Source organism: Strongyloides ratti, assembly GCF_001040885.1.
Source record: "Strongyloides ratti genome assembly S_ratti_ED321, chromosome : 2".
In the NCBI taxonomy this organism is placed as follows: Eukaryota; Metazoa; Nematoda; class Chromadorea; order Rhabditida; family Strongyloididae; genus Strongyloides; species Strongyloides ratti.
In genome coordinates, this window is record NC_037308.1 from 43,765 (window position 1) to 67,258 (window position 23,494).

Below are 23,494 nucleotides of genomic sequence, written 5' to 3' on the forward strand. Positions count from 1 at the left end.
TGATTCTGCAATTAAACTCTTAAAATTTTGTTTTCAATAAAATTTTATTTTTTTGTAAAAATAGTTCTTTTGTAAGGCTTTATGTTAGAATCCGATTTTCAATAAAGACAATGTTTTTAAAATTATAAAAAGACATAAAAAAATTTATTTTCTATTGTAAATAACAATAATATATTAATAAGACAAAAAAATCATTGAATATAATTGTTCAATTCTGAAAAATAATATTTTTTTGGTGTATTAGAAGTAACATCAAAAATGCATGATTTACTTCTTCATTATTATTTTGAAAATGTATAGTTTACATCTAAAATTCTCTAAATATTTTTCAAAGCTTGAATATAAGATTGTAAAAAATTTCATAAGAATGTTTTTTTTTACAAATAAGTAATTTTTTTTTAAATTATGAACATTTATTTATTGGAAAGTTTTAAGTTTAACTTAAAAAATTATTTTTTTAACTTTTTTTATTCATTCTTAAGCAACATTTTATTTCAAATAACCATTTTGTAGCATCTTTCAATTAAATATTTTTTATTGCAATATCAATATGAAAACAAAGTTTTTTTTAAAATATTATTGCACTTTTCAAAATCAACGTATTTTTTTAAATTTATTTAAATAAAAAAAATTACTCATATTTTATTTTATTATTTAAAAATTATATTAAGGATTGGTATATTAAAAAAAAAACTAAAAACAACTAGGTGTCTCATAAAGAAAATATCTCTGACATTGGTAAAATATCCGTTGTAACTTATTACTTTTTGTCCATTTATGTTTTTTGTTATGGCAACATCTGATAATTTAAATAGTGATAATCATGTTTTACAAGAAAAAACCATAATAGCCAACGATTCCAGTAGACCAAATTCAAGAACTTCTGTTACTGGATATGTATCAGGGCTTTCAAGTGCATTTTCTACAAGAAAGCGTCCATTTGCCTATTCTACAGGATCAGGTATTTTACATTTTATTTTTATTTAAAAAAAAAATTTTTTTTAGAAAAACTTTTGACAGTTAGATATTTAGAAACAAAAGAAGAAGTTTCTCGATTAAAAGATGATCTCACAAATTCAAAAAATGAATTAGATGAATTACGCGCTTTAAAAAAAGAAAATTTTGAAAAGTTAAGAATATTATCACTTGATGTAGAATCTTTAAAATATGAATTAGAAAGAGAAAAGTCAAAAAAACTTATTGATAGTGATAAATTATTGCTTCGAAATGAACTTCGTGATTATAAAATAGCTCTAAAAAAAACTGTCCCATATATAAAAAAACTTGAAGCTCAAATTGAAGGTGCAAAAGAAGTATTAAAAGATAACAATTTATGGACAAGTTCCATACAAACATCAATATTAAAAAAAAGTTGTCATATAGAAAATGAATTTATTCCTTCAATTGATGCTGTTAATAATATAATTAAAACAAATTTTGATGAAACAAATGGATTTTTATGTAAAGACGATTTACAAGAATCTTCATTAGTTAAAGAGGAATCAAATATTAATATAATAAATAATGAATTTGTAGATTCCATTGCTATTTATAAAACTAAGTTTAAAATTCCTGAATGTTCATTAAATAGTTATGAAGAAACTATTTGTAATCAAAGGAAAAAAATAGAAAAATTAGATAACGATTATATTATTTTAAAAAAAGCTTATGTTAAAGAAAAACAACGTGCACAAGACGTTGAAATGCTTACTGTAAAATGTAATAAACTTGAATCTCAAATTGAAATTCAAAAAAAACAATATGAGTCGCTAAGTAAATTGAATGCAGAATTACAAATGGGTATTTCAAAAGATGTTTTTAAGGAATATAGTGGAAAAAATTCATTTAAAAGTGAATCTGATCTTCTCAGAAAAATCATCAATGTACAAGTAGAAAATAAACGTCTAAAAAAACTTCTTGATAAAAATAATATAATAGATGATGATTATAATGGACTAACTATGTTACATTTAAAAAACAATCTTGTAGTCGAAGCTCAAAAAGAACTTGTAAAAGAACAATTAACTTCTGAGTGTACTAATTCATTTTCTGAAGAAAAACAAAAATTTTTAGATGAAATAAAAAAGTGGAAAGAGATTGCAGAAAAAAGAGAACGAGAAAGAGATACTGCAGCTGAAATTGTTAATAGTATTAAAGATTTTAGAAAAATTGTTAAATCATTAATTGGATATGATGTTAAGATAAAAAATAATATTGCAGAATTGGTATTTTCAGAAAATTCAAATGATGTTTTTCAAGTACAATTTGACTTATCAACTAACAATTATAACTTACTTGAATCTGAAACAATAAATAAAGTAAAATTTTCAGTAGAAAAATATTTGAATGAGAAGAATTCTTTACCATGTTTTTTGGCAGGAGCATTTATCGAGTTATATCATTATATATATGATAATGAAAGACATGGTGAACCTGTAGAATTTTCAAATACAACAGATAGATGTAGCGATGATGACGAAGATGAAGAAGTATACGATGAAAATGAATTTGAACAAGATGAAGAAGAAGTAGAAGAAGAAGAAGAATCTACTTCAGTAGTCAGTAATTATAATAATATTCAAGTTTCTAGCGATAGCAGTGTTGAAGAAATTATAATCTTATCTGATGATGAATAATTTAATATAATTTTGTTATTTTTAACATGTATAATCTTTAATAATATATGCTAAGATTGATCAAAATTTTCTTTGTTTTTTGAATTTTAAAAATTTATTTATAAAAAAAAACATGTTTTTCAATAACCTATATTAGCTTCTAGAAATATGAAATTAAATGCGCTAGACTTTTTAATACTTTTAAGCTATAATCTACGTTGAAGACAATTTCTAAATTTTAACTGTTCTCGGGATACATTATCTAGTTTTTTTGTGTGCTTAATTATTATCATCATTTTTTATATCTTAAAAACTTATAAAAAATCTTAAAATAATTTGAAAATAAATTTTACATGGAAATTTATTATCAATTAAATTTTAAAAATTTACTTTGTTTTTATCACTGTTTTTATGTAAGATATAACAAAAGGTGGGAACTTTTTTTTAAATATTTATTTGTTACTGATTTTATTATGGATTATGCTTAAAATTGTCATATTAATGGTTTTATATTATTTTTTTTTATAAAAATTAATCTAGACATAATAATTGAAAGAAATATTCTTTTTTTTTCAAAATTTCACAATTAATTGAAAAATTTTTAATTTTATATCCCAAATTAATATTAAAAAATAATTTTTTTACGTAACTTTTAAATAAAAGTAGACTAACGAATTTTTAAAATATTTATAAATATAAAAAAATAAAACCAAAATACGGATGTTATGATGAATTAAAATTAGAAAAGAAAGTAGGGAATATTTTTTAGAAGAATGAAAAATTTATATTTATAATGTTTAATGAAAGCGGTAAGAATAATTTAACGGTTATAAATCAGATTTTTTGCGAAAAATTTATTAAACTTATTGTTATTTTCTTAAGTCTCTTAAAATTTAAAATATCATAAAAAAGTTTGTTTAAAAAAATTTTCAACTACATTTTTTGTTGCTCAAAAATTTAAACTTATAAAAGTATGAAGCACAATGTTTATCTAATTGTCTATAAATTTTCAAAAATATAATCTAATATAGAAAGTTTATTTTAATACAAATCTTTTTTAAAATAAAATGTTTGGTATTTTCATATCTTTATAGTAATTTGAGGTTTAAAAATGATTTTTATGTAGATTCTATTTTAATATTGATCATAATTCTGTTGCATAAAAAAAAACTTTTTGTTTTAATTATTATTTTTATTTAACATATAGCAATGGATGAAATGTTTTTTATAATACTTATTATTTTAAATATTTTAACTATAATTTATCATATAATATTATATTAATCTCATTTATTCTATATTTGAAAATATAATTAGATTGAAAAAATTTTATATTAATATCTTTACTATTTTCAGACATTTTTTTATTAATCCAAAAATATATAAATATATATTTATATAAAAATATTAAATTTTTGTATTATTTTACCTAAATGATACAATAATTGTTAACAAAGTTTATACTTCAAGTTTCAAGTCAACGTCATTCCACAATGGTAAAATATTGTGCGGACAATAATAAAATTTTACTGAAGTGACGTGTTTTAAAAGATATTGTATTTTTTTTTTTTAATTCAATAAAATGACTTCACCGTATCCTTTACCAAAAGTAGAATCTGATACTGGACAAGTATATTCATTTAATAAAACTCTTTTTACAAGACCTGAATTTAACGTTGAAAGATTTATTAATTTAGCACGTCATCGTGCTTCTTTGGATGAAATTTTTGCAGATTTAAAATCATATTTAAAAACTGTTCAAGAAGAATTAGTTGAATTAATAAATGTTGAGTATGCTGATTTTGTTAATTTATCATCATCTTTAGTTAGTTTGAATGATGTTATTGAAAGGATAGGAGAAAGTACAAATGTATGTTTATATTTATCATAATATTTTTAGTTTTTATTTTAGAATTCTTTTAATAAATATTGTGAAAGCACATTTCAATTAAAAGAATCAGCTAATCAATTAAATGATAAACGTGAAAAATTATCAAAATGTTACTTAGAACAAATAAATTTAAGAAATAGAATAAATTTTGTTGAAAGTAGTAAACGTTTTGTTGATCTTTTAGAAGAATTTCCAGCTGAATTATCTCGTGGACAGGTAGAAAGGTTTTCTATATCTATAGCAGATCTTGTTAATTCTTTTGAAGCATGTAAGGAAACAACTGATGATAATCAAAATGCTAGAGATTATGATAGAGTTATGACTTTTATTGTTTCTAAATTTACAAAACTTATTACAGAATGTTTAAAACAAAAATTTCGAGAAGTTAATTCAAAAGATATTGAATCAATAATAAGTTGTTTACAAATAATTGATAAAGAAAATTTTCCAACTGAAGCTATATCTCAAGATATTGTATTACCTACATTAGATAGATGTTTTGAGGGAAAAGAAACATTAGATAAAAAATTATTAATATGTTTAGATACGGTTATAAAAACAAGGAATAAATTTTTGAAAGAATCTGATATTCAAATAGGATCATTGACAAATCATTTTATAGATTCATGTTTATTAAAAGGATTAGTAGAAAGTATTAAAAATAATTTAGCTTCAAATGTTTTAATTGATGATACTACATTATTTCAAAAATGTTTTTATGAATTACTTCAATTTGTTAAAACATATCCTCGTGGAATTGAAAATAAAAATCTTCTAATTTCTTGTTTGAATCAATTTAATATGTATATATATTTTAAATTAATAACAAGTTCATATTCAAAAAAAATAAATGGAGAAGTTGGAAAAGCAACAAATAAACAATTAGAAGATATAGAAGTTTGTTTACCAAATTTAGAATATGAATTAGATTATGATCATTATTTTTCACTTGAAATATCGAAATCATTAGTTGGATGTTTTGTATCTGTAAGTGATGAAAAAATTGTTCTTGATCCTTTATTATCTAAAAGTTGGACATTTTTAATATCTAATTTTAAAAAATTTATAACATTTTTGGATAAAGCTTCTGAATTAGAATTTGAAGAAGATTATAAAATACCAATTGCAATAATTTCTGATTTACAAAGAATTGAAGAATCAATAATGGGGTTGTGTTATGGTGTTTATCGACCAAGACTTGAAAAATTATTCATAGATTGGCGTATATTTGGTAATGTATTTAATAGTTTTTTTGATATACTTCGTGAAAAAAGTACTCTTTTTCAAAAACATTTAATGGATATTACAAAAAAAACTTTAGATAAATATTTAATTCAGGTTAATGATGTACCAAAAAATTATAGATGGACAAAAAAACCTATGCCTGAAAGTCATTCTCAATATCTTATAAATATTATTGAATATTTAGAAAAATTAGAAAATGATTTTGATATATATGGTGTAGAAAAAGAAATAAAAGAACGAATTATAATTAATATTAAAGAATATATAAAAAATACATTTATTCGATTATCTTCTAATTTAATACAATCTATTCAACAAACATTTTCATCACTTCAACGTTTTAAAAATAGAGAAGATGAGAATACATCAAATTTTTCAGGAAATAGTAGTGATGAAGGTAAAATGTTAAAACAACTAGAATTGGATAATATATTTGTATGTAATACATTTTAATTAAATATATATATTTACTAATTTTTTATGATTTTTTTTTTATTAAAAAATGTTAATACTTTATTGATATTTATGAAATGTTTTTTATATATATATTATTTAATTATTTTAGAAACAATATGGCTACATGGGCGGATATACAAAAATTGGCAAATGAACTTCAAATAGCTCAAAATATTGAAGGTGTAAAAAAACTTAGTGATACTAATGTAATTGAAATTGTTTCAAAACTTCGAAATTTATCATTAATTGATATTATTTTTACAAATGATGGAAAAGAATATGTAACAAAAAAACATCTTCAAAAAGAAATAATGGATGAATGTTTAGGGCATAAAGGAAGAATTTCAATGGATGATTTGGTTATGTCATTAAATGTTGATTATGAGTATATTTTAGAAGCAGTCAAAGAAATTTCTTTATCAAATAATGATTTTATAGCATTTCAAACTGAACTTTATACTAAATCTTTTATGGATAAACTTTGTAATCAAATTAGTGATAAACTTGATGATGTTGGTACAATGTCAATTCTTTCAATAACAAAGTTATTTGATCTCCCAACAACTATTATAAATACATATATTTTAAATGAAATTGGAAATAAAATTGATGGTGTTCGAGATGGAGATCAAATATATACTAAAAAATATTTATTAATTCAAGAAATGTGTATTATTGCAATTTTAGGTTCTATTACAAAAATTACTCCAATGGAAGATATTGTTTCAACAATTCCTATATCAGAAAATATTTTTTGGAATTTATGGAATAAACTTGAAAAAGATAATATAATAAATGGAAAACTTTTTGGATCAAAAACTTTAATAAAAAAATGTTTTTATATACCTAAATATTATATTGATCTTTCTTTAAATTATATTAAATCAAAATTTGATTCTGATGGTATAATAGATGTTGGAATTTTTAAAAAATTTTTTATTACTAATATAAATGAAACTTTTGATACAATATATGGAAAATATTTTTCAAAAAATATTATTTATTTAGAATCAATAATTATTAAAAAAGAAATTTTAATTGAACATATTAATGAAATGGAAAAAGATACAATAACTAATGGATATTGTGATGTTTTATTATTTCTTCGAAATGAATTGTCTTTTTCTATAACTGAAGAAGATTTAAATATGATTAGAAAAAAATATTGGAAATTAAATGATAATTTAAAATTTTTAGAAAAAACTGATACTTCATTAATTTTATACAATAAATCTCTTGTTGAATCAATAAGAAAAATATTAGAACCAATTATTAAAGATATTGCTATTAAAGAAGCTCCTAATTTAATTATTAGTATGAAAGAACAACAAACAAAAGGAAAACACCAACAAAATTCAGATGATGAAGATTGGGGAACTGGAAAAAATAGTAAAAGTAATAAAAAAAAAGGTGGTTCTTTAAAAAAATCTATTAAAAAAAATACAATTGAAACACATAAAATAACTTTACCACAAATAGATTTTATGAAATATATTGAAAAAGAAAATTTAGCACCAACAAATATTGTAAAATATTTACTTAAAGATATATCTTTTGATCTTGAAGAACTTTTTAATAATGAAATTTTATATGCTATAAATAATCTTACTTTAACAAGAAATATTGATAAAAAAAAGAATAGAAAATTATTAGAACAAAATGGACAAACATTATATGAACAATTTTGTATGTTAGAACAAGGAGCATCATTTTTTTCAGGTTATTATTTTATTATTATTATTTTAGTATATATAAATAATATTATATATTTTTAGATAAAACTGGAATAGATTTAAAGGATTATCTTTTAAAAAATACTGGTATTGAATTTGCGAATACTATTTTATCTATAATAACTGAAAAACCAATTGAAGAAGTATCAGGAATAAGAAATAAGATTATAAAAGAAATGGATTGTAATGATATTATTAAAAAAGATATTTTATCTTTATATGCATCAACAATTTCTAATGATATTAATAGTTTTCATGAATCAGTTAAAATATTAGGAAATAGAGATGGTTGTGGATTAATTTTTAAAAAACCTAATGAATCAACATTACCAGATTTAGTATCTAGTTATAAAAATGGGCTTATTGAAGCAATACAAGAATCAAATGACCATGCAAAATCTCTTTTACTTGCTATTTTAATTTTATATGCTGATAGATATAAAATAGCAATATCTGCATCCGGTAAATTTGTAGGAAATTTCATACAAAATTTAAAATCTTCAGATCAAATTAGTGAAGAAGAAATTAGTTTACTTGTATCAGCACAAGGAGCTGTTATTGAAATTTTTAAATCTAAAGGAAATGTTGATTCTATTTTAAAGGAACAATTAAATGAAGTTATTGAAAAAATAAAAAAAATTGTTATTAATAAAAATTAACATTTATTTTATTGTTATTAACTAATAAAAAAATTTAATTTTTCCATAACTTTTCATAGGATTCTATATCAAAATTATCATCAATTGTTTCTTGTTGAATTTTTTTTGCTTTTGGTTTTCTTAATGCAAGTTTTTCTCTACGTTCTTCTTCATTTAATGTTTTTATATCTACAGGAAGTTGTAGTAAATGAAATGGTTCAGATGCTCTACCAAGCACAATAGATCCATCAGCTTTTAATATTTCTACAATATAATCTCTTACATATTTTGGTCTTCCAATTTTTGATAATGAAGCTCTATAACAATTTTGAAAAACTAAAAAAATATTTATAATAATTTATAATAAAATAATACCTGTTGAAGTGGAAAAAAAAGACTTCAAAATCATTTTATAAATAATAAATATTTTATAAAAAGAACGTTTTTCCAAAAATAATTATTTTAAGACAAATGTTTATATTAATAAATTATCATTTTATTTTTCTCTTTTTATTAAATTTATAAATATTAATTATTAATATATTTTTTAGAAAATGGAAAATAAACGTGTTAAAGTTCATATTTCTGAAGATCAATTGGTAAAATTTTTTATTTTTTATTTTATTTTATTTGTATAAATTTTATAGAAATGTAAAAATGGATGTGGTCATTATGGAACTCCACAATGGAAAGGTTTATGTTCTGTTTGTTGGAAAATTAGTCAAATGGAAACAAGAAGATTAAAAGATTTTGCCAAAAACAAAGATGTATTATCATCAAATGATAGTGTTAGTACATTTAAAACACATTTTCTTAAAAATCCTTTAACTACTACTGTTAATACAATAGCAATACGTAGTAGAAATATGTTATCACCAACCACAAGTACAACTGGTATTACTTTTCCGGAACAAAGTATAGATTCTCAACAATTGTCTAACGTTGATGTTATTAGGTAGTTTATATAATCAATGATAAAATATAAATATTTATTTATAGTAGAAAACGTTCATTATCTCCAGAAAGTGTTGCAACTATGGAAGAATATTCTTCTTATATAAAAACAAAACTTCCTAAAACTCTTGGAAAAGATATTGATCGAATGACAAAAGAAGCAATTGGAAAATTATTTGATGTAAAATATTTTTTTTTATATAATAATAATATATATATATATTTTTTTTTAGAATCAACGATTTTTGGGAGGAGATGAACAATCAGAAATAGTTCAAACATTATATGATAATGTATGGAATAAACTTCTTAAAACAGCTAATGAATTACGTAATACTATGCATTTAGATGTCTCTGAATGTATATCAGTTGTTGAAAGATTAATTTGTGTTAGATGTTATGATATTTTATTTGGTAATAGTAGTGAAGAAGAAGTTGCTGATCTTTCTTTACAAGATAGAATTCGTTCACTTTATTGGGTAAATTATGGTTTTCTTGATACAGAATTAAATTTTACAAAAAATAATGTTAGAGATTTAATTGATGAAGCTGTTGCTAAAGTAATAGATATAAATGTTTTTAAAAGTACAGAAGAAAAATTATCTAGTTTAATTGATGGTTGTAGAAAAATACTAGAAGCATTAAAACAATCTCGTGATGGTGTACCAGCATCAGCAGATGAATTTTTACCAGGTCTTATTTATGTAATTCTCCGTGCAAATCCTCCATTGATACAATCAAATTTAAAATTTATTTCTAGATTTGCACATGAAAATAGAATTATAAAAGGTGAAAGCGGGTATTATTTTACAAATTTTTCATGTGCAATTGAATATATTAAAAATATGAATTGTGAAAGTTTAAAAATGGATCAGGATGTTTTTAATGCATATGTAAGTGGTAAACTTTTACCACCATTAGATAAAGATAATTGTTTAATGAAAGATTCAATTAAAAAAATTGAATTATTAACAAAAAAAGTAGAAGATTTATCTAAAGCAGAAGATTCATTAGATGCAAGATTAGATGCTTTTGAAGAAAGTATTGAAGCACAAAAAATTGCTTTTGTAGAAGAAATTTCAGAATATACTACAAAACATCCATCAAAAGATATATTAAATGTTATTGAAGAATTAAATCTTGAAAATGATTCAACATTTTAAAAATAATATATATATATATATATATATAAAATAATATGTAAAATATTTATTTTTAAATAAAAAGTATTAGTAATAAAAAAGTTTATCTTATCTTTTTTTTTTACAAATGTTAAGTTAATATTTATTATTTTCTTTGTTAACTTCTTCTTCAATATCTTGTGGTGAAAATGAAGATGGTATTTGCTGTTGAGATAATGATGGATTATCTATTACTGGTCCTCTTTCAATATCATTATTATCATGTAAGGTATTTTTACTATTATTTGAACCATGAACTATTTCAATATCAGGATATTGTTGTTTAGCACGTTCAGCAACTCTTAATGCAGCATTATGAGCATTTTTAGCAGCAATAAAATTTCTACATCTCAAAACAAAGTATATCATTATAGATTGTACAAAAATAAGAGGAGTTAAAACTGTTGCAGAAATAATAACAGAATTTTTCGTATGATCATACATTACAATTTCATAATAATGATGATGACTTTCTGGATGAGAATTATTTTTACGAGCATTGATAAAGTAGATGAATGAGATAACAACAGTAAATAAGCTTAATGCTTCACTAAGTATTAAAAACATGTAAATTACAATAAATGGGAAAAAATATATTGTTTGTTGTTTTTTTATACCATAAATGATAAAATAATGTATAAGAACTCCACATATAAGGTAAAGAATAAGACCAAGAAGAGTCATGAAATCAACACCTCTTTCATGATTATACCAATCAAATTCAAAAAATGTTGTTGTAAACATAAGTATTATAAATGACATACCAAAAACGGCACAAACTAAAGCTGCTTTTTGACAATGATATTTGTCAAAAAAAACTTTAAATTCAGAATCATTTTCATCAAATGGTGGTACTATTATTGATGTTGGTGGTGGTCTTTCATCAGAATTATCATCAGCTCTATCAAATCTATTGTATGATACTGAAGTGGCATCTCTACTTTTGACAAGATAAGACGATATTTTGTCATATGTCTTTTCAATAATTGGTATTTTCATATTGTATAATTCATAGATTTTCTTCAAAACAAATAAAATAAAAAAATATTAGTAATGTATGTGTCTGAAAAATTAATAGTTATGTAGAAAAATAAAAAATAAAAGCAAAGGAGACATGTAAAATATGACCTTTTTATTTTAATAATATTTGTCAAACACCTAAAACTTTGTGGAGTTTATGTTAGAGAAATATGACAAGTTGAGAGTTAAAAACATAGAGATATAGTTAATTGTTTATCAAATATATATATATATAATATATATATGTAGTAGTAGAACATTATTTAAGCTTTATATTAAATACTTAATAGTGTTTATATTTAAAAAAAAAACAACATATGTTACCTATGGATTTAAAATTCAAATATACTTTATTATAATATACATAAACAGGAATTTGAATTATTTTATAACATAAAAATGATTTGTTAATAATATAAAATCAATTCAACATATAAATGTCATTAAAAATATCAACTATGATTATATAGGATAAAGAAAAAGATTTATCATTATTGAAGATAGACAAATTTTTAAAAGTTAGATATTTTATATAATAAGTATATTAATTGTATATAATTGAGGTTTCATCAAAAAAGAAAATAAAAACAAAAAAAATTTTTTTCACCAACCTATTTTATTTTTTAAATTTATGGAAAAAGAAAAATAATAAAAAAATTTATATAACAGATTTATTTTTTTTTCAAATAAAAAACACAAGTATACAAATAAAATATTATTTAAAATAACTGTGATAAATATAAAATTTAAAAAAAATAAATAAATCTTTTGAAACTTTTAAAAATGTTTTCTTATTATTTTTTAAAAAAAAAAAAACCATTATTTAAATATAAAAAAGAGGAAACCGACTTTATAATATATCCACAATATTTTATTAATCATTATCAAAGATTTTTTATTATAAATGTAAATGAATAATTTTGTTATAAGATATAGTGCGTTTACTATTTCAAATGTTGACCGAATTTATTTTATACAAATTACATTCATATAATTATTATTATATTTAGGTACTGTTGTTCATACATAGAGAGAAATATAATAGAATTGATTTTAAACTTCTATTACCAAAGTAAAGATAGAAAAATAAACAATATGAAGATAGATGTTATTATTTTGAAATGAACTTGTAACGAAAAAAAAACAAGTTTAAATTGGAGTTGTGTATTTGTGTAAAATAATTTGTCTACTTATCCTTAATTTTTAACATTTTTCTTTTAATTTAGATATTTTATATTTTTGCCACGTGTTTACAATTAAATATATTTTAATTTTACTTAAAATTAATAATATATATTAATGAATAATTATTTAAAATTTTTTTAGATTCAATAAAAGTATATATGGAAGGTATACCGAGGGCGCCTATGCAGGCAATACCACGTAAAATTGCATCTGGGGACTTTCCAGAAGATTTTACAATTAAATTAAAAGAGGTATATTTTATAAAAAAAAAAAATTTATTTATATATACATATTTTTTTTAGTATATATTAATTCATTATCAAAATGATCCACATAAATTTGAAAATGGTTTAAATGAATTAAAAAATATGAGACGACAATTTAAAAATTTTCAATGTGATATAGAACAATTATTAATTATGAAAAGATATTATTGTCAGATGACTTTAATGAAAAACAGATTTCCAATGGAAAAAGGTGATGAAATGGCAATATCCTTTGCATGGAGTGATTCACCTGATGATTTAGTTGGTGGACAATGTCATAAAGATATAAATTATGAATTAATATCAATACTTTATAATATTGCAGCAATTCATTCATCAATAGCATCTAATGAAATGAGAAATAATAATGATTCAATAAAAAATGCATTTATGAATTTTCAATATGCTGCAGGTGCAATTAAAATGATTTTAGAAAATTTTGAAGGTATAGATGTTGGAGTACCAGATTTTGCACGTCCATATTTAACCTGGTGTTGTTCTCTTTTTATTGGACAAGCTCAAGAATGTGTTTTGGATAAAGCAATAAAAGAGAGTCGAAAGAATCTTGTAATAGCTCAATTGGCTGCAGGATTAGTAACAATGTATTCAGAATGTTCTGCTCAATTACATACTCCAGCACTTCATGAAATAATGGGATCATCTGTTTTAGAAGATTCTAGAAAATATTTATCAATAAAATCTAATCTTTTTTCAGGAATTAGAGATTATTATATGGCTTTACAATGTCATACTGAGGAGAAATATGGACATGCTGTAAAGTACATTGAATTATCAAAAAAAAGTATTGATACAGCAGTTAATATTATTTTAAAAATAAAAAATGAACAATTAAAAAATATATGTTTTCATGTTCAAAAAATTATTACAGAAGCAAGTGAAAAAATGCATAAAGAAAATGATATGATTTATTGTGCTAAAATTGTTGGTCTTGAGGATTTACCTGCATTAGAAGGAAAAGTAATGGCTGAAGCAATTAAATTTGATCCTAATGATATATCTGTATCTGGTGATGATATTTTTGGTGGACTTTTACCTACTGAAGTTATAAAAGGTGTTTCATTATTTGAGCAAAAAAAGAAACAATTTAAAGATTCAATTATAAAAAAAATAGATAAAGCTGATGAAGAATTAGATTCTTTTCTAATTGAACTTCATTTAGGTGATCTTAATCTTGATAAAGATATAGTTAATTTTGATCTTCCTGAAGAATTATTAACGTGTATTGCTTCGTTACAATCACATCCTGATACTTTTTCAAATTTTCTTACTACACTTGATGAAGTAATTGAAATGAGTAAAGAAACAGAAAAATGTATAAATTCTACAATTGAAACAATTAATATTGTATCAGGGAAAGGTATTATAGAACAAGGATTAATTGAAAAAATGCGTCAAAATATTAATGATATTCAGGAAAGGCATATTCAAGCTAAACAGGTTAATGAGAATCTTCGTCAAGCAGCTGGAACTCATTCATGTAATATAAAATTATTAACACTTTCTGTTCCTGAAATTCGTGAAAAGATAAATGAATATTGTATAGATCTTGTTTCTTTTGTACCATCAGAAACAGAGGAAGGTAATAAACTAAAAAATATTTTAGATAAAGTAGATACAATGAAAAAACAAAGATATACCCTATTAAATGAACTTTTAATAGATATAGAAAATAATCAAGTTTACAAAGAATTGATGGCTGAAAAATATGGGGATCAAGAGGTTGTTTGTAAAAAAGCTTTAGAGAAACATGATAAATCTTTAAGATTTTTAGAATTAAATATTAATGCTCAGGATGCAATATTAAGTGCACTAACTGATGCTAATGCAGCTTTTGCATCTATAAGAAAAACAATTCAAAATGTTAATTTGATAAGAGTTAAAAAAGCTGCAGAATTGGTTGCTTCATATGAATCTGTTGATCTTGGATTAAAAGGAGTCACAAATGGAATAACATTTTATAAAGATGTATTAAAAATTTTAAATCCAATATCTAAAACAGTAAATTCTTGGAAAATTAAATATGAAAAAGAAATAGAAAAAGAACAAAAAAACAAATTATATGAAGAAGAAAAAGTAAAAGAAAGAATGATGGCAAAAGAAACTGATGATTTTATGAGTTTTTTTGGTGCTAATAATTTAAATCAAGAAATACCAATTAGAAATAACATTGAAAAACCAAAAAAAATTGACATGATGACATTTTATCGAGAAAAAATGAATAGAAAAAATACTATTAACAATCAATCTTTTTCTACTAATAATGCTGTTAATCAAAATATATATCAACCTACTAATTACAATAATTTTCAACAAAATACAATACCAATTAATAATTATACTTCTCAATTTATACCAGAAAACAATGTTATTCAAAATCAATTTGGACAATATTGTAATGTACCTCACCATATATCAGTAAATAATCCAACACCACCAATAAATACCCCAATAAACGTTCCAACACCATCACTAAATACCCCAATAAACGTTCCAACACCATCAATAAATACTCCAATTAACGTTCCAACACCATCAATAAATACTCCAATTAACGTTCCAACACCATCAATAAATACTCCAATAAATGTTCCAACACCACCAATGAATACTCCAATAAATGTTCCAACATCAACAGTTAATACTCCAATAAATGTTCCAACACCACCAATAAATATCCCAGTAAATGTACCAACACCATCAATTAATACTTCAATAAATGTTCCAACACCAACAGTTAATATTCCAATGCCACCATTGAATCCTTCAACAGGTACTCAAGGAATAATTCCTCAAACTATGAATACTTCAACAATAATTTTACCTTCTCAAATCAATATTAGGAATCAACAACCATATATAAATAATATGACAGATACAACACAAAACTATTCTAATTTACCTTTTTATTCATGTCCTGTTGTAAATAATTATTCAGAGAATAATATGTCTGGATCTTTACAAAATCATCAACAAACTAATTATTATCAAGGAATAATGTCAAATCAACAACCAAATCAAGTTACTATTGATGATCTTCTTGGAGATTTCAATACTTTAGAAATTAATAAAAATGAACAACCAAAATTAGAAGAATATGTATCACCATTTCGTCAGGGTATGCCAGAGCTTCCACCAAGAATGAGTACAATGGATAATAAAACATATAAATCACCTTTTTTAAATCAATTGTAAATTTAATTTTTAAAATGTATATATTTATTTAAAAAAAAAAAAGTAATATTTTATTTTAAATAAAAATTTATTTTGTTTATTATTTTTATTATAAATAAATTATATATTTGTAAAGATGTAAATAAAAATATTTCAGGTAAAAAGAGATAAGGCCCCCATATAATTTTTAAAATAAACGTTTCTCCAATAAAATTTTCTCCCATACAGTAATGTCTTTTTCTCTATTCTTTAAAATTTGAATCTTTTTTTTCAATATTTTAACCTATAGAAGCGAATATTTTATTATTTTTTTATATTTATAATAAATATAAAATTATCCTATTAATATTTGTTTTTTTTAATCTTAATATTAATGTTTTTTTAGGGTCCTATTATTATACTTGATTTATCAAGATGGTGCGTATGAATGTTTTAGCTGATGCTTTAAAGCGTATTAATAATGCTGAAAAACGTGGAAAACGCCAAGTTATTCTTAGACCATCATCTAAGGTTATCATAAAATTCCTTACTGTTATGATGAAGCATGGTAAATTTATTATTTAAGATAAAATATATATATATATATTTTTTTATTAATAAATTTTAGGATATATCGGTGAATTTGAAATAATTGATGATCATCGTGCTGGAAAAATTGTTGTTAATCTTACTGGAAGAATCAACAAATGTTCAGTTGTTTCTCCAAGATTTGACATTGCTCATAAAGATATGGAAAGATGGACAACAACACTTCTTCCATCTCGTCAATTTGGATATATTGTTCTCACCACTTCAGCTGGAATTATGGATCATGAGGAAGCTAGAAGAAAGCATGTCGGAGGAAAAATTCTTGGCTTCTTCTTTTAAATGACATTTGTTGCCGTTTTAAAGATGATACTCTCTCGTTAACACATCAATTTTTGAAAATTTTTATATTGTTATACAAAGAAGTTGAATCGTTTTATGAGAAAGTAAAATTGTTGTATTTTTTTTATTAATTTTATTTATTAACAAACATAATATGATATAGTATTATAATTCAAAACCTTGATTGAAGACTATTTTTATATGCTTCTTTAATTTTGAATCTACTTTTCTTGTACATTCCTTCTACTCTTGTTACTTTTTTTTTTATTGCAGATGATGATATATCAAATTTATCATATGCTTCTGTTATTCCTTTATCTAATTCTTCAATTATTTTTTTCATTATTTCAAATTGTTCTTCTATACTATGAGTTGTTCCTAAATCAGAAATATCTAATTTTTCATTTTTTTCAACATTATTTTCAAAATGTTGTCTAATTTTATATGATAAATTTTCTCTTTCTTTAGGATAATCTTGTAAAATTTTAATAACATCATCTCTTTTTAAAATATATACATCACTATATCCTATTGATTGTAAACCTAATTTTTGTTTATCATTATTAAATTTTCCATGTAATTTAATAATTGATGTTTCACCAAATGTTGATCCTTCTTCAAGAATTTCTAAAACAACACCATTTATATCAACAGTTTGAAGTTTTCCTCTTTTAAGTATAAACATTTCTCTTGCTGGATCACCTATATTACATAAAAAATCATCTGGTGCATACATAACACGATTAAGTTTTAAAACAAGTGCATATAAAAGTCCTGGTTCCATATCTTTAAATAAATTAACTCCAATAAGTGTTTGCATATGTAAATTAACAGCAATTTGTCCTTGAAGACGTTTTGGCAAAAAATCAAGAGTTTTATTATCATCTGTAAATCCTCCTTCATTATAAAGATATGATATAAATTGTATAACACGTTTTTGAAATAATGGTTCAACATTTCTATATTTCATATAAAATTTAATACCATCTAATAAATATTGATATTCAGCTTTATCTCTATTACCTGTAGATACAAGTGCACCTACTGAACCAACAATTGTAGCAAAAACAAGAACACCAATAATAGTATCCATAACTTCAAGAATATTTTCTTGCCATGCATTAGGATATGGTTGTTGACCACATGTAGTTAATGTTAATGAACTCCAATAAAATGATAATGAATATTCTTTAGTAAAATTAGAATATTTACTAATATACATTTTATCTTTCCAATATGCCATCATTTCATCAACATAAGTTTCTCTTTTAAGTGTATAATTTGCTTCACGATCACTCTCATTAAATCCACAATCACCTATATGATCATCAATATTTATATCACATGTAGGATATAAAGGATCTGCATTTTTAACATCAGTATATGCCCAATCATTTCTATCTTCAGAATTTGTACCACCAAATACAGAAATAATATAATATACAGATGCATTCCAATGAAATAATATAAAACATATTGTTATAAGTACAAAAATTTTAAAAGCATGAGGATAACCTGTTCTCATAGAAGTTCTTTCAACATATTCATTAAATCGATAACATTTTAATAATCTATTAATACGAAGATAAGTTAATTCTTTTTTAATAATTAAAAATATATCCAAAGGTATTATAGCTAAAATATCTAAAATAAATGATATACTATAAATATATTTTTTAATAATTCTTTTCCAATTTTTTACATATGTACCATCTTCTAAATAACTTATTTTTGATTGAATAAAAATATCTATAATAAAAATTATATCACAAATAATATTTCCATAAATCCAAATTTTATAAACTTCACCAAAAACATTATCATAAACAAAAACTACCATTAAAATTAAATTATAAAAACATGCTATTGAAACAAATAATGTCCAAAAATAATAAAAATCTCCAGAACGATTAACTGTTTCAAAAAGTAAATTTTTATAAAAAGATAATTTAAATATTTTTTTTAAAAATTTAAAAAAAATTAATTTTTTTTCATTTGTTTGTATAGGAATATCAATTTTTAAGTCACTAATATTTCTTACTATTTGTTGATTAGTATCTTTTCTTTCTATATTATCATTAATTATAACTTCATTTACATTATTTTGTTTATTATCAATAAAAATAGTTTGTGAACAAGATGGTTGAACATTAAAAACCAAATCATTATGATAATTTGACATTTTATCACTATTACTTTCTTTTTTAATATTTTTTAAAAAATTTTTAATGATCTGAAATAATATTAATAATAAATTTAAAAAAAAAAATAATATATCCTTACAATTGTTGTATAGACAACAGAAGCAAATGAGCGTTTATGCATCTTATCTTCTTCCAAAGTTTTATTATCCATACTTTTATTGGCTCTAAGATACTATTGAATAAATATTTATAATATGTATTATATTGTGTAAAGGATATGTATATATAATTAAGTCTTTATATAAAATTTCTGCCTATTTTCATTATTATTATTTAAAAACGTTACTCATTGTAATATCTAAAAATGTTACCATGGATATTTCGGATTAAAATTCTTTTATCATATAAATCTTCTTTTGTAATCATAATAATTTTTATTTTCTTTTAATATTTAATTATTAACAATATAACTAATCAAATATAAAATATATATATATATATATATAAAAATTATCTATATGATTAAATAATTTAAATAATTTGATAAAAGAATAATCTTAATATTATATATAATTAAAATTAATTTATTTTTTAATATCTTTCTTATCAATAGATAATAATCGTATCATTTTTATCATTACTTTATAATGTTCCTTTTAAATATTTTTATTACTTAATATTTTTTGTCATTCATTATTTACGTTCTAAAAATTAATATTTCTAGATTTTTTTAATATGGTTGAAGAAAAAGAAATTCAAAAACTTTCACAAGATTCATCAAATGTATCTATTGAAGATTTAACATCAACTACAGAAATTAATAATAATATTAATGAAGAAAAAATTTGTAAATGTTCATGTGGAAAAAAAATTGTTGAAAAAGATTGTAATGTAATTGAACCTAATGAAAATCTTCAACCAATAAAGCCACAATATAATTTTAATCCAAAAGAATGGATAAGTTATAAAGAACGGGCTGTTATTCAAAAAGCACTTCAAACAATAACATCATGGGTTATTAAAACAACTAATAGTACCACAATTAAAAAAAAATTTTCATGGATTTTATCAACAAATTATTTATCCGAAAAAAATTTTGTCAATTTATATAAAGATGGAGAAATTTTTAAAAAATTAGCTAGATCATTAACACCAAAATATAAATATGATGCAACTAATGTTGATCAAGTAATAATAGATTGTATGGATTTAGTTACTTATAATTGTCTTAAATTTAGAGAATATTGTGTTGATATATTTGGATTAAATAAAAATGAATTATTTTCATTGGAAGATTTTGATATCAAAAAATCACCAAAAGGATATAGAAATATTTTTCATACTTTATGTTTTATTGCATTAAAAAGTGAAGAAATGAGATTAGGAACAGAACACATTAATTGTTATCTTTTTACTAATATGAAATCATCAATTTTAGAAAGAAGAGAAATTGGCTTTGATTTTTATACATGTTTTATTAACATAAAACATCATATTTATCATAAAAATATCATTAATGCTGCCTAAATAAAATATTGTTTAGTTTTATTTTAAAAAAAAAAAATAAAAATATTTAAAAAAAATTATTAATAGTTTATTTTTGTAATACTTTGAGAATCAATGTTACCATACACGTTATACCAACATAGTTTATATGTATTCACAACACAGTTTTCAAATAAACATTTTTTTATATTTATTTTATTTATTATTATATTTTTTTATATTTTTTTTAATATAAATAATTTTTAATAATAATATTTATAATTTTAATTAAATATTATTATAAAACTTTATTATTTTTTTTTTACTAAATATTTTATCTAGAATTTTCCATAATATTCATCGATTTTTAGTAAATTGATCTCGTGTTAAATATAACTTCTACGAAAATTTATTATTGATTAACATTTATTATAATTATAGTTTTAAAAATGTCTGCAGCAGCAACTCAAAGACTTATTTGTAAAAGACAAACACTTGATGAAGCATATGCCCCACCTGCCAATTTCCTTGAAGTTGAAGTAGTTAATCCAATAACACATGGAGTTGGAAAGAATAGATATACAGATTATGAAGTTAGATTAAGAACTAATCTTCCTGTTTTTAAGCAAAAAGAATCTTCTGTACGTCGTCGTTACTCTGATTTTGAATGGCTTCGAAATGAACTTGAAAGAGATAGTAAAATACTTGTTCCACAATTACCTGGAAAATCAATTAAACGTTTACTTCCTTTTCGTAATGATGATGGAATTTTTGAAGAATCATTTATTGAAAGGAGGAGAGCTGCATTAGAACAATTTTTGAATAAAGTTACTGGACACCCTTTAGCACAAAACGAACGATCACTTCATATATTTTTACAAAATGCTGAAATTGACAAAAACTACTCTCCTGGACGTATTAGAACTGACTAATTTTTTTTATTATATTTTTCTACTTAAAATTAAAAAATAAATTCATATTATTAATTATTTTTTAATAAATTTCCTGCAACGATACCCGCGAACAATAAAGCTCCCAGATAATGATTTGATTTAAATTTTTCCCAACAATCATTACTATTATTTAAATCAACAGTTTTTATTTGCCATGCTAAATGTCCTGATGTAGCAAGTATTGCTAAATAATAAGGCCATGTCTGATCAGCCATATATCCAGCTAAAAATAATCCAGACATTGTAATTGTTGAAAATCCGCTTAACCATTTTTTTGTTTTATCACCAAATTTTAATGCTGTTGATTTAACTCCAATCATAATATCATCTTTTTTATCCTAAAATATCAATAAAAAAAATTTATAAAAAAAAATAATAAATATTTTATTATATAATTATCCTAGCTCGTGCTAATCATGCTTAAATAAAAAAATAACTACAATAACAGACCTGATGTGCGTATACTGTATCATATACAAGTGTCCAGTTAATTGCAGCAACATATATAGGAATTAATATAGAAAGTGGTATTTCATTTGCCACAGATATATATCCTAAGATAGTACCATAGTTAAATGTTAAACCTGAAAATCAACAACCACATAACTTAATTGGATTAATTATAGACAATACAATAATATAACATAAGGAATGTTTTGTTAACACGAGCAAATATTTTTATAGATAAAAATTTTTTTTATACCTGATGACTATAAATAGTATCATATACCATTGTATAACAGATTGTTGAAATATATAACGGAAGTATATAACTAGAAGATACTGCTGAGGCAAAACATAAATGGCATCCTGATATCAAGACGCCCCAATTTAATGTAGCTCCTAGAGATTATTACAAAATTAGTATATGTTATAATAAAAGTCAGAGCGAATAAAAAGTTGTTATTTAAAGTATTTTAAAAGGACAAATATACATAAACTTACCAAGAATTAATTGTGGCCAATAAGTATAACGTTTAGCTAAAGGATACCCAATAACTAATACCATTGATGAGGCACCAACACCAACAGCCAACCAATTTAATTGTAATAATATTCCTAAAGAAGTTGTTAATAATCCACCTAATAATCCTATTGCTTGTTTATCTGTTAATTTACCAGATGCAAGTGGTCGATTTTTTGTTCTTTCAACACGTTTATCAAAATCTTTATCCCATAAATCATTTATAATACAACCTGCACTTCTCATGAGTATAGAACCAACTCCAAATAATCCTAACATATATAAAGATGGTAATTCACCAGGTGGAGTTGCTAAAGCAATAGACCATGTACAAGGCCAATATAATAACCATGTTCCTATATTAATAATTATAATAATATTAAAAAAAAAAAAAAGAAAATTTTTATTTACCTATTGGTTTATCAATTCTCATTAAATATAAATATGGTTGAATTGATTTAGGAGATTTTTTTATTAATTCACTAGCAGAAAATTTTTTTGATACAATATTTGATGAAAAATATTTGCATAAATTAATATTACATTTTTTTGATAATATACCCCGAGATATCATATAATAAGACATCATGAATAATTTATATATTTAATGTTTTATAAGAAAAATAGATATTTATTTCTAACACGAAAAAATTTGTAATATGTATACCAATTTTAATTTTATTTTAAGTATTAAAATATATAATA

General features: G+C 22.2%; 12 protein-coding genes across 12 annotated transcripts; 8 read left to right on the top strand and 4 right to left on the bottom strand.

Moving 5' to 3' along the window:
- Nucleotides 1–789: 789 nt before the first annotated feature.
- Nucleotides 790–2,636, top strand: SRAE_2000001200 (Hypothetical protein; the record flags this gene model as incomplete). The annotated part of the gene is made up of 2 exons (XM_024650789.1): nucleotides 790–961; nucleotides 1,006–2,636. 2 exons carry the CDS (start codon nucleotides 790–792, stop codon nucleotides 2,634–2,636), a joined length of 1,803 nt encoding a protein of 600 aa, XP_024504531.1.
- A 1,561-nt stretch (nucleotides 2,637–4,197) lies between these two features.
- SRAE_2000001300 (Conserved oligomeric Golgi complex subunit 2) lies at nucleotides 4,198–6,204 on the top strand (the record flags this gene model as incomplete). Its single annotated transcript, XM_024650790.1, has 2 exons — nucleotides 4,198–4,485; nucleotides 4,528–6,204. 2 exons carry the CDS (start codon nucleotides 4,198–4,200, stop codon nucleotides 6,202–6,204), a joined length of 1,965 nt encoding a protein of 654 aa, XP_024504532.1.
- Nucleotides 6,205–6,323: 119 nt separating this feature from the next.
- On the top strand, nucleotides 6,324–8,599 carry SRAE_2000001400 (E3 UFM1-protein ligase 1; the record flags this gene model as incomplete). Its single annotated transcript, XM_024650791.1, has 3 exons — nucleotides 6,324–7,926; nucleotides 7,983–8,402; nucleotides 8,445–8,599. 3 exons carry the CDS (start codon nucleotides 6,324–6,326, stop codon nucleotides 8,597–8,599), a joined length of 2,178 nt encoding a protein of 725 aa, XP_024504533.1.
- Nucleotides 8,600–8,633: 34 nt separating this feature from the next.
- Nucleotides 8,634–8,987, bottom strand: SRAE_2000001500 (39S ribosomal protein L55, mitochondrial; the record flags this gene model as incomplete). Its single annotated transcript, XM_024650792.1, has 2 exons — nucleotides 8,634–8,914; nucleotides 8,954–8,987. 2 exons carry the CDS (start codon nucleotides 8,985–8,987, stop codon nucleotides 8,634–8,636), a joined length of 315 nt encoding a protein of 104 aa, XP_024504534.1.
- A 145-nt stretch (nucleotides 8,988–9,132) lies between these two features.
- Nucleotides 9,133–10,695, top strand: SRAE_2000001600 (Rabaptin-5-associated exchange factor for Rab5 ortholog; the record flags this gene model as incomplete). Its single annotated transcript, XM_024650793.1, has 4 exons — nucleotides 9,133–9,177; nucleotides 9,226–9,533; nucleotides 9,578–9,713; nucleotides 9,766–10,695. 4 exons carry the CDS (start codon nucleotides 9,133–9,135, stop codon nucleotides 10,693–10,695), a joined length of 1,419 nt encoding a protein of 472 aa, XP_024504535.1.
- Nucleotides 10,696–10,809: 114 nt separating this feature from the next.
- SRAE_2000001700 (Hypothetical protein) lies at nucleotides 10,810–11,712 on the bottom strand (the record flags this gene model as incomplete). The annotated part of the gene is made up of 1 exon (XM_024650794.1): nucleotides 10,810–11,712. The coding sequence occupies one exon, from the start codon at nucleotides 11,710–11,712 to the stop codon at nucleotides 10,810–10,812; it is 903 nt and encodes a 300-aa protein (XP_024504536.1).
- Nucleotides 11,713–13,076: 1,364 nt separating this feature from the next.
- On the top strand, nucleotides 13,077–16,397 carry SRAE_2000001800 (Tyrosine-protein phosphatase non-receptor type 23; the record flags this gene model as incomplete). The annotated part of the gene is made up of 3 exons (XM_024650795.1): nucleotides 13,077–13,169; nucleotides 13,221–14,784; nucleotides 14,866–16,397. The coding sequence occupies 3 exons, from the start codon at nucleotides 13,077–13,079 to the stop codon at nucleotides 16,395–16,397; spliced, it is 3,189 nt and encodes a 1,062-aa protein (XP_024504537.1).
- A 402-nt stretch (nucleotides 16,398–16,799) lies between these two features.
- SRAE_2000001900 (40S ribosomal protein S15a) lies at nucleotides 16,800–17,243 on the top strand (the record flags this gene model as incomplete). Its single annotated transcript, XM_024650797.1, has 2 exons — nucleotides 16,800–16,923; nucleotides 16,984–17,243. 2 exons carry the CDS (start codon nucleotides 16,800–16,802, stop codon nucleotides 17,241–17,243), a joined length of 384 nt encoding a protein of 127 aa, XP_024504538.1.
- Nucleotides 17,244–17,415: 172 nt separating this feature from the next.
- On the bottom strand, nucleotides 17,416–19,598 carry SRAE_2000002000 (Cyclic nucleotide-gated olfactory channel; the record flags this gene model as incomplete). Its single annotated transcript, XM_024650798.1, has 2 exons — nucleotides 17,416–19,476; nucleotides 19,527–19,598. 2 exons carry the CDS (start codon nucleotides 19,596–19,598, stop codon nucleotides 17,416–17,418), a joined length of 2,133 nt encoding a protein of 710 aa, XP_024504539.1.
- Nucleotides 19,599–20,122: 524 nt separating this feature from the next.
- On the top strand, nucleotides 20,123–20,914 carry SRAE_2000002100 (Hypothetical protein; the record flags this gene model as incomplete). Its single annotated transcript, XM_024650799.1, has 1 exon — nucleotides 20,123–20,914. One exon carries the CDS (start codon nucleotides 20,123–20,125, stop codon nucleotides 20,912–20,914), a length of 792 nt encoding a protein of 263 aa, XP_024504540.1.
- Nucleotides 20,915–21,321: 407 nt separating this feature from the next.
- Nucleotides 21,322–21,804, top strand: SRAE_2000002200 (Phox homologous domain-containing protein; the record flags this gene model as incomplete). Its single annotated transcript, XM_024650800.1, has 1 exon — nucleotides 21,322–21,804. One exon carries the CDS (start codon nucleotides 21,322–21,324, stop codon nucleotides 21,802–21,804), a length of 483 nt encoding a protein of 160 aa, XP_024504541.1.
- Nucleotides 21,805–21,823: 19 nt separating this feature from the next.
- On the bottom strand, nucleotides 21,824–23,363 carry SRAE_2000002300 (4-hydroxybenzoate polyprenyltransferase, mitochondrial; the record flags this gene model as incomplete). The annotated part of the gene is made up of 8 exons (XM_024650801.1): nucleotides 21,824–21,826; nucleotides 21,885–22,163; nucleotides 22,276–22,409; nucleotides 22,529–22,535; nucleotides 22,610–22,668; nucleotides 22,771–22,884; nucleotides 22,945–23,145; nucleotides 23,201–23,363. The coding sequence occupies 8 exons, from the start codon at nucleotides 23,361–23,363 to the stop codon at nucleotides 21,824–21,826; spliced, it is 960 nt and encodes a 319-aa protein (XP_024504542.1).
- Nucleotides 23,364–23,494: the final 131 nt, after the last annotated feature.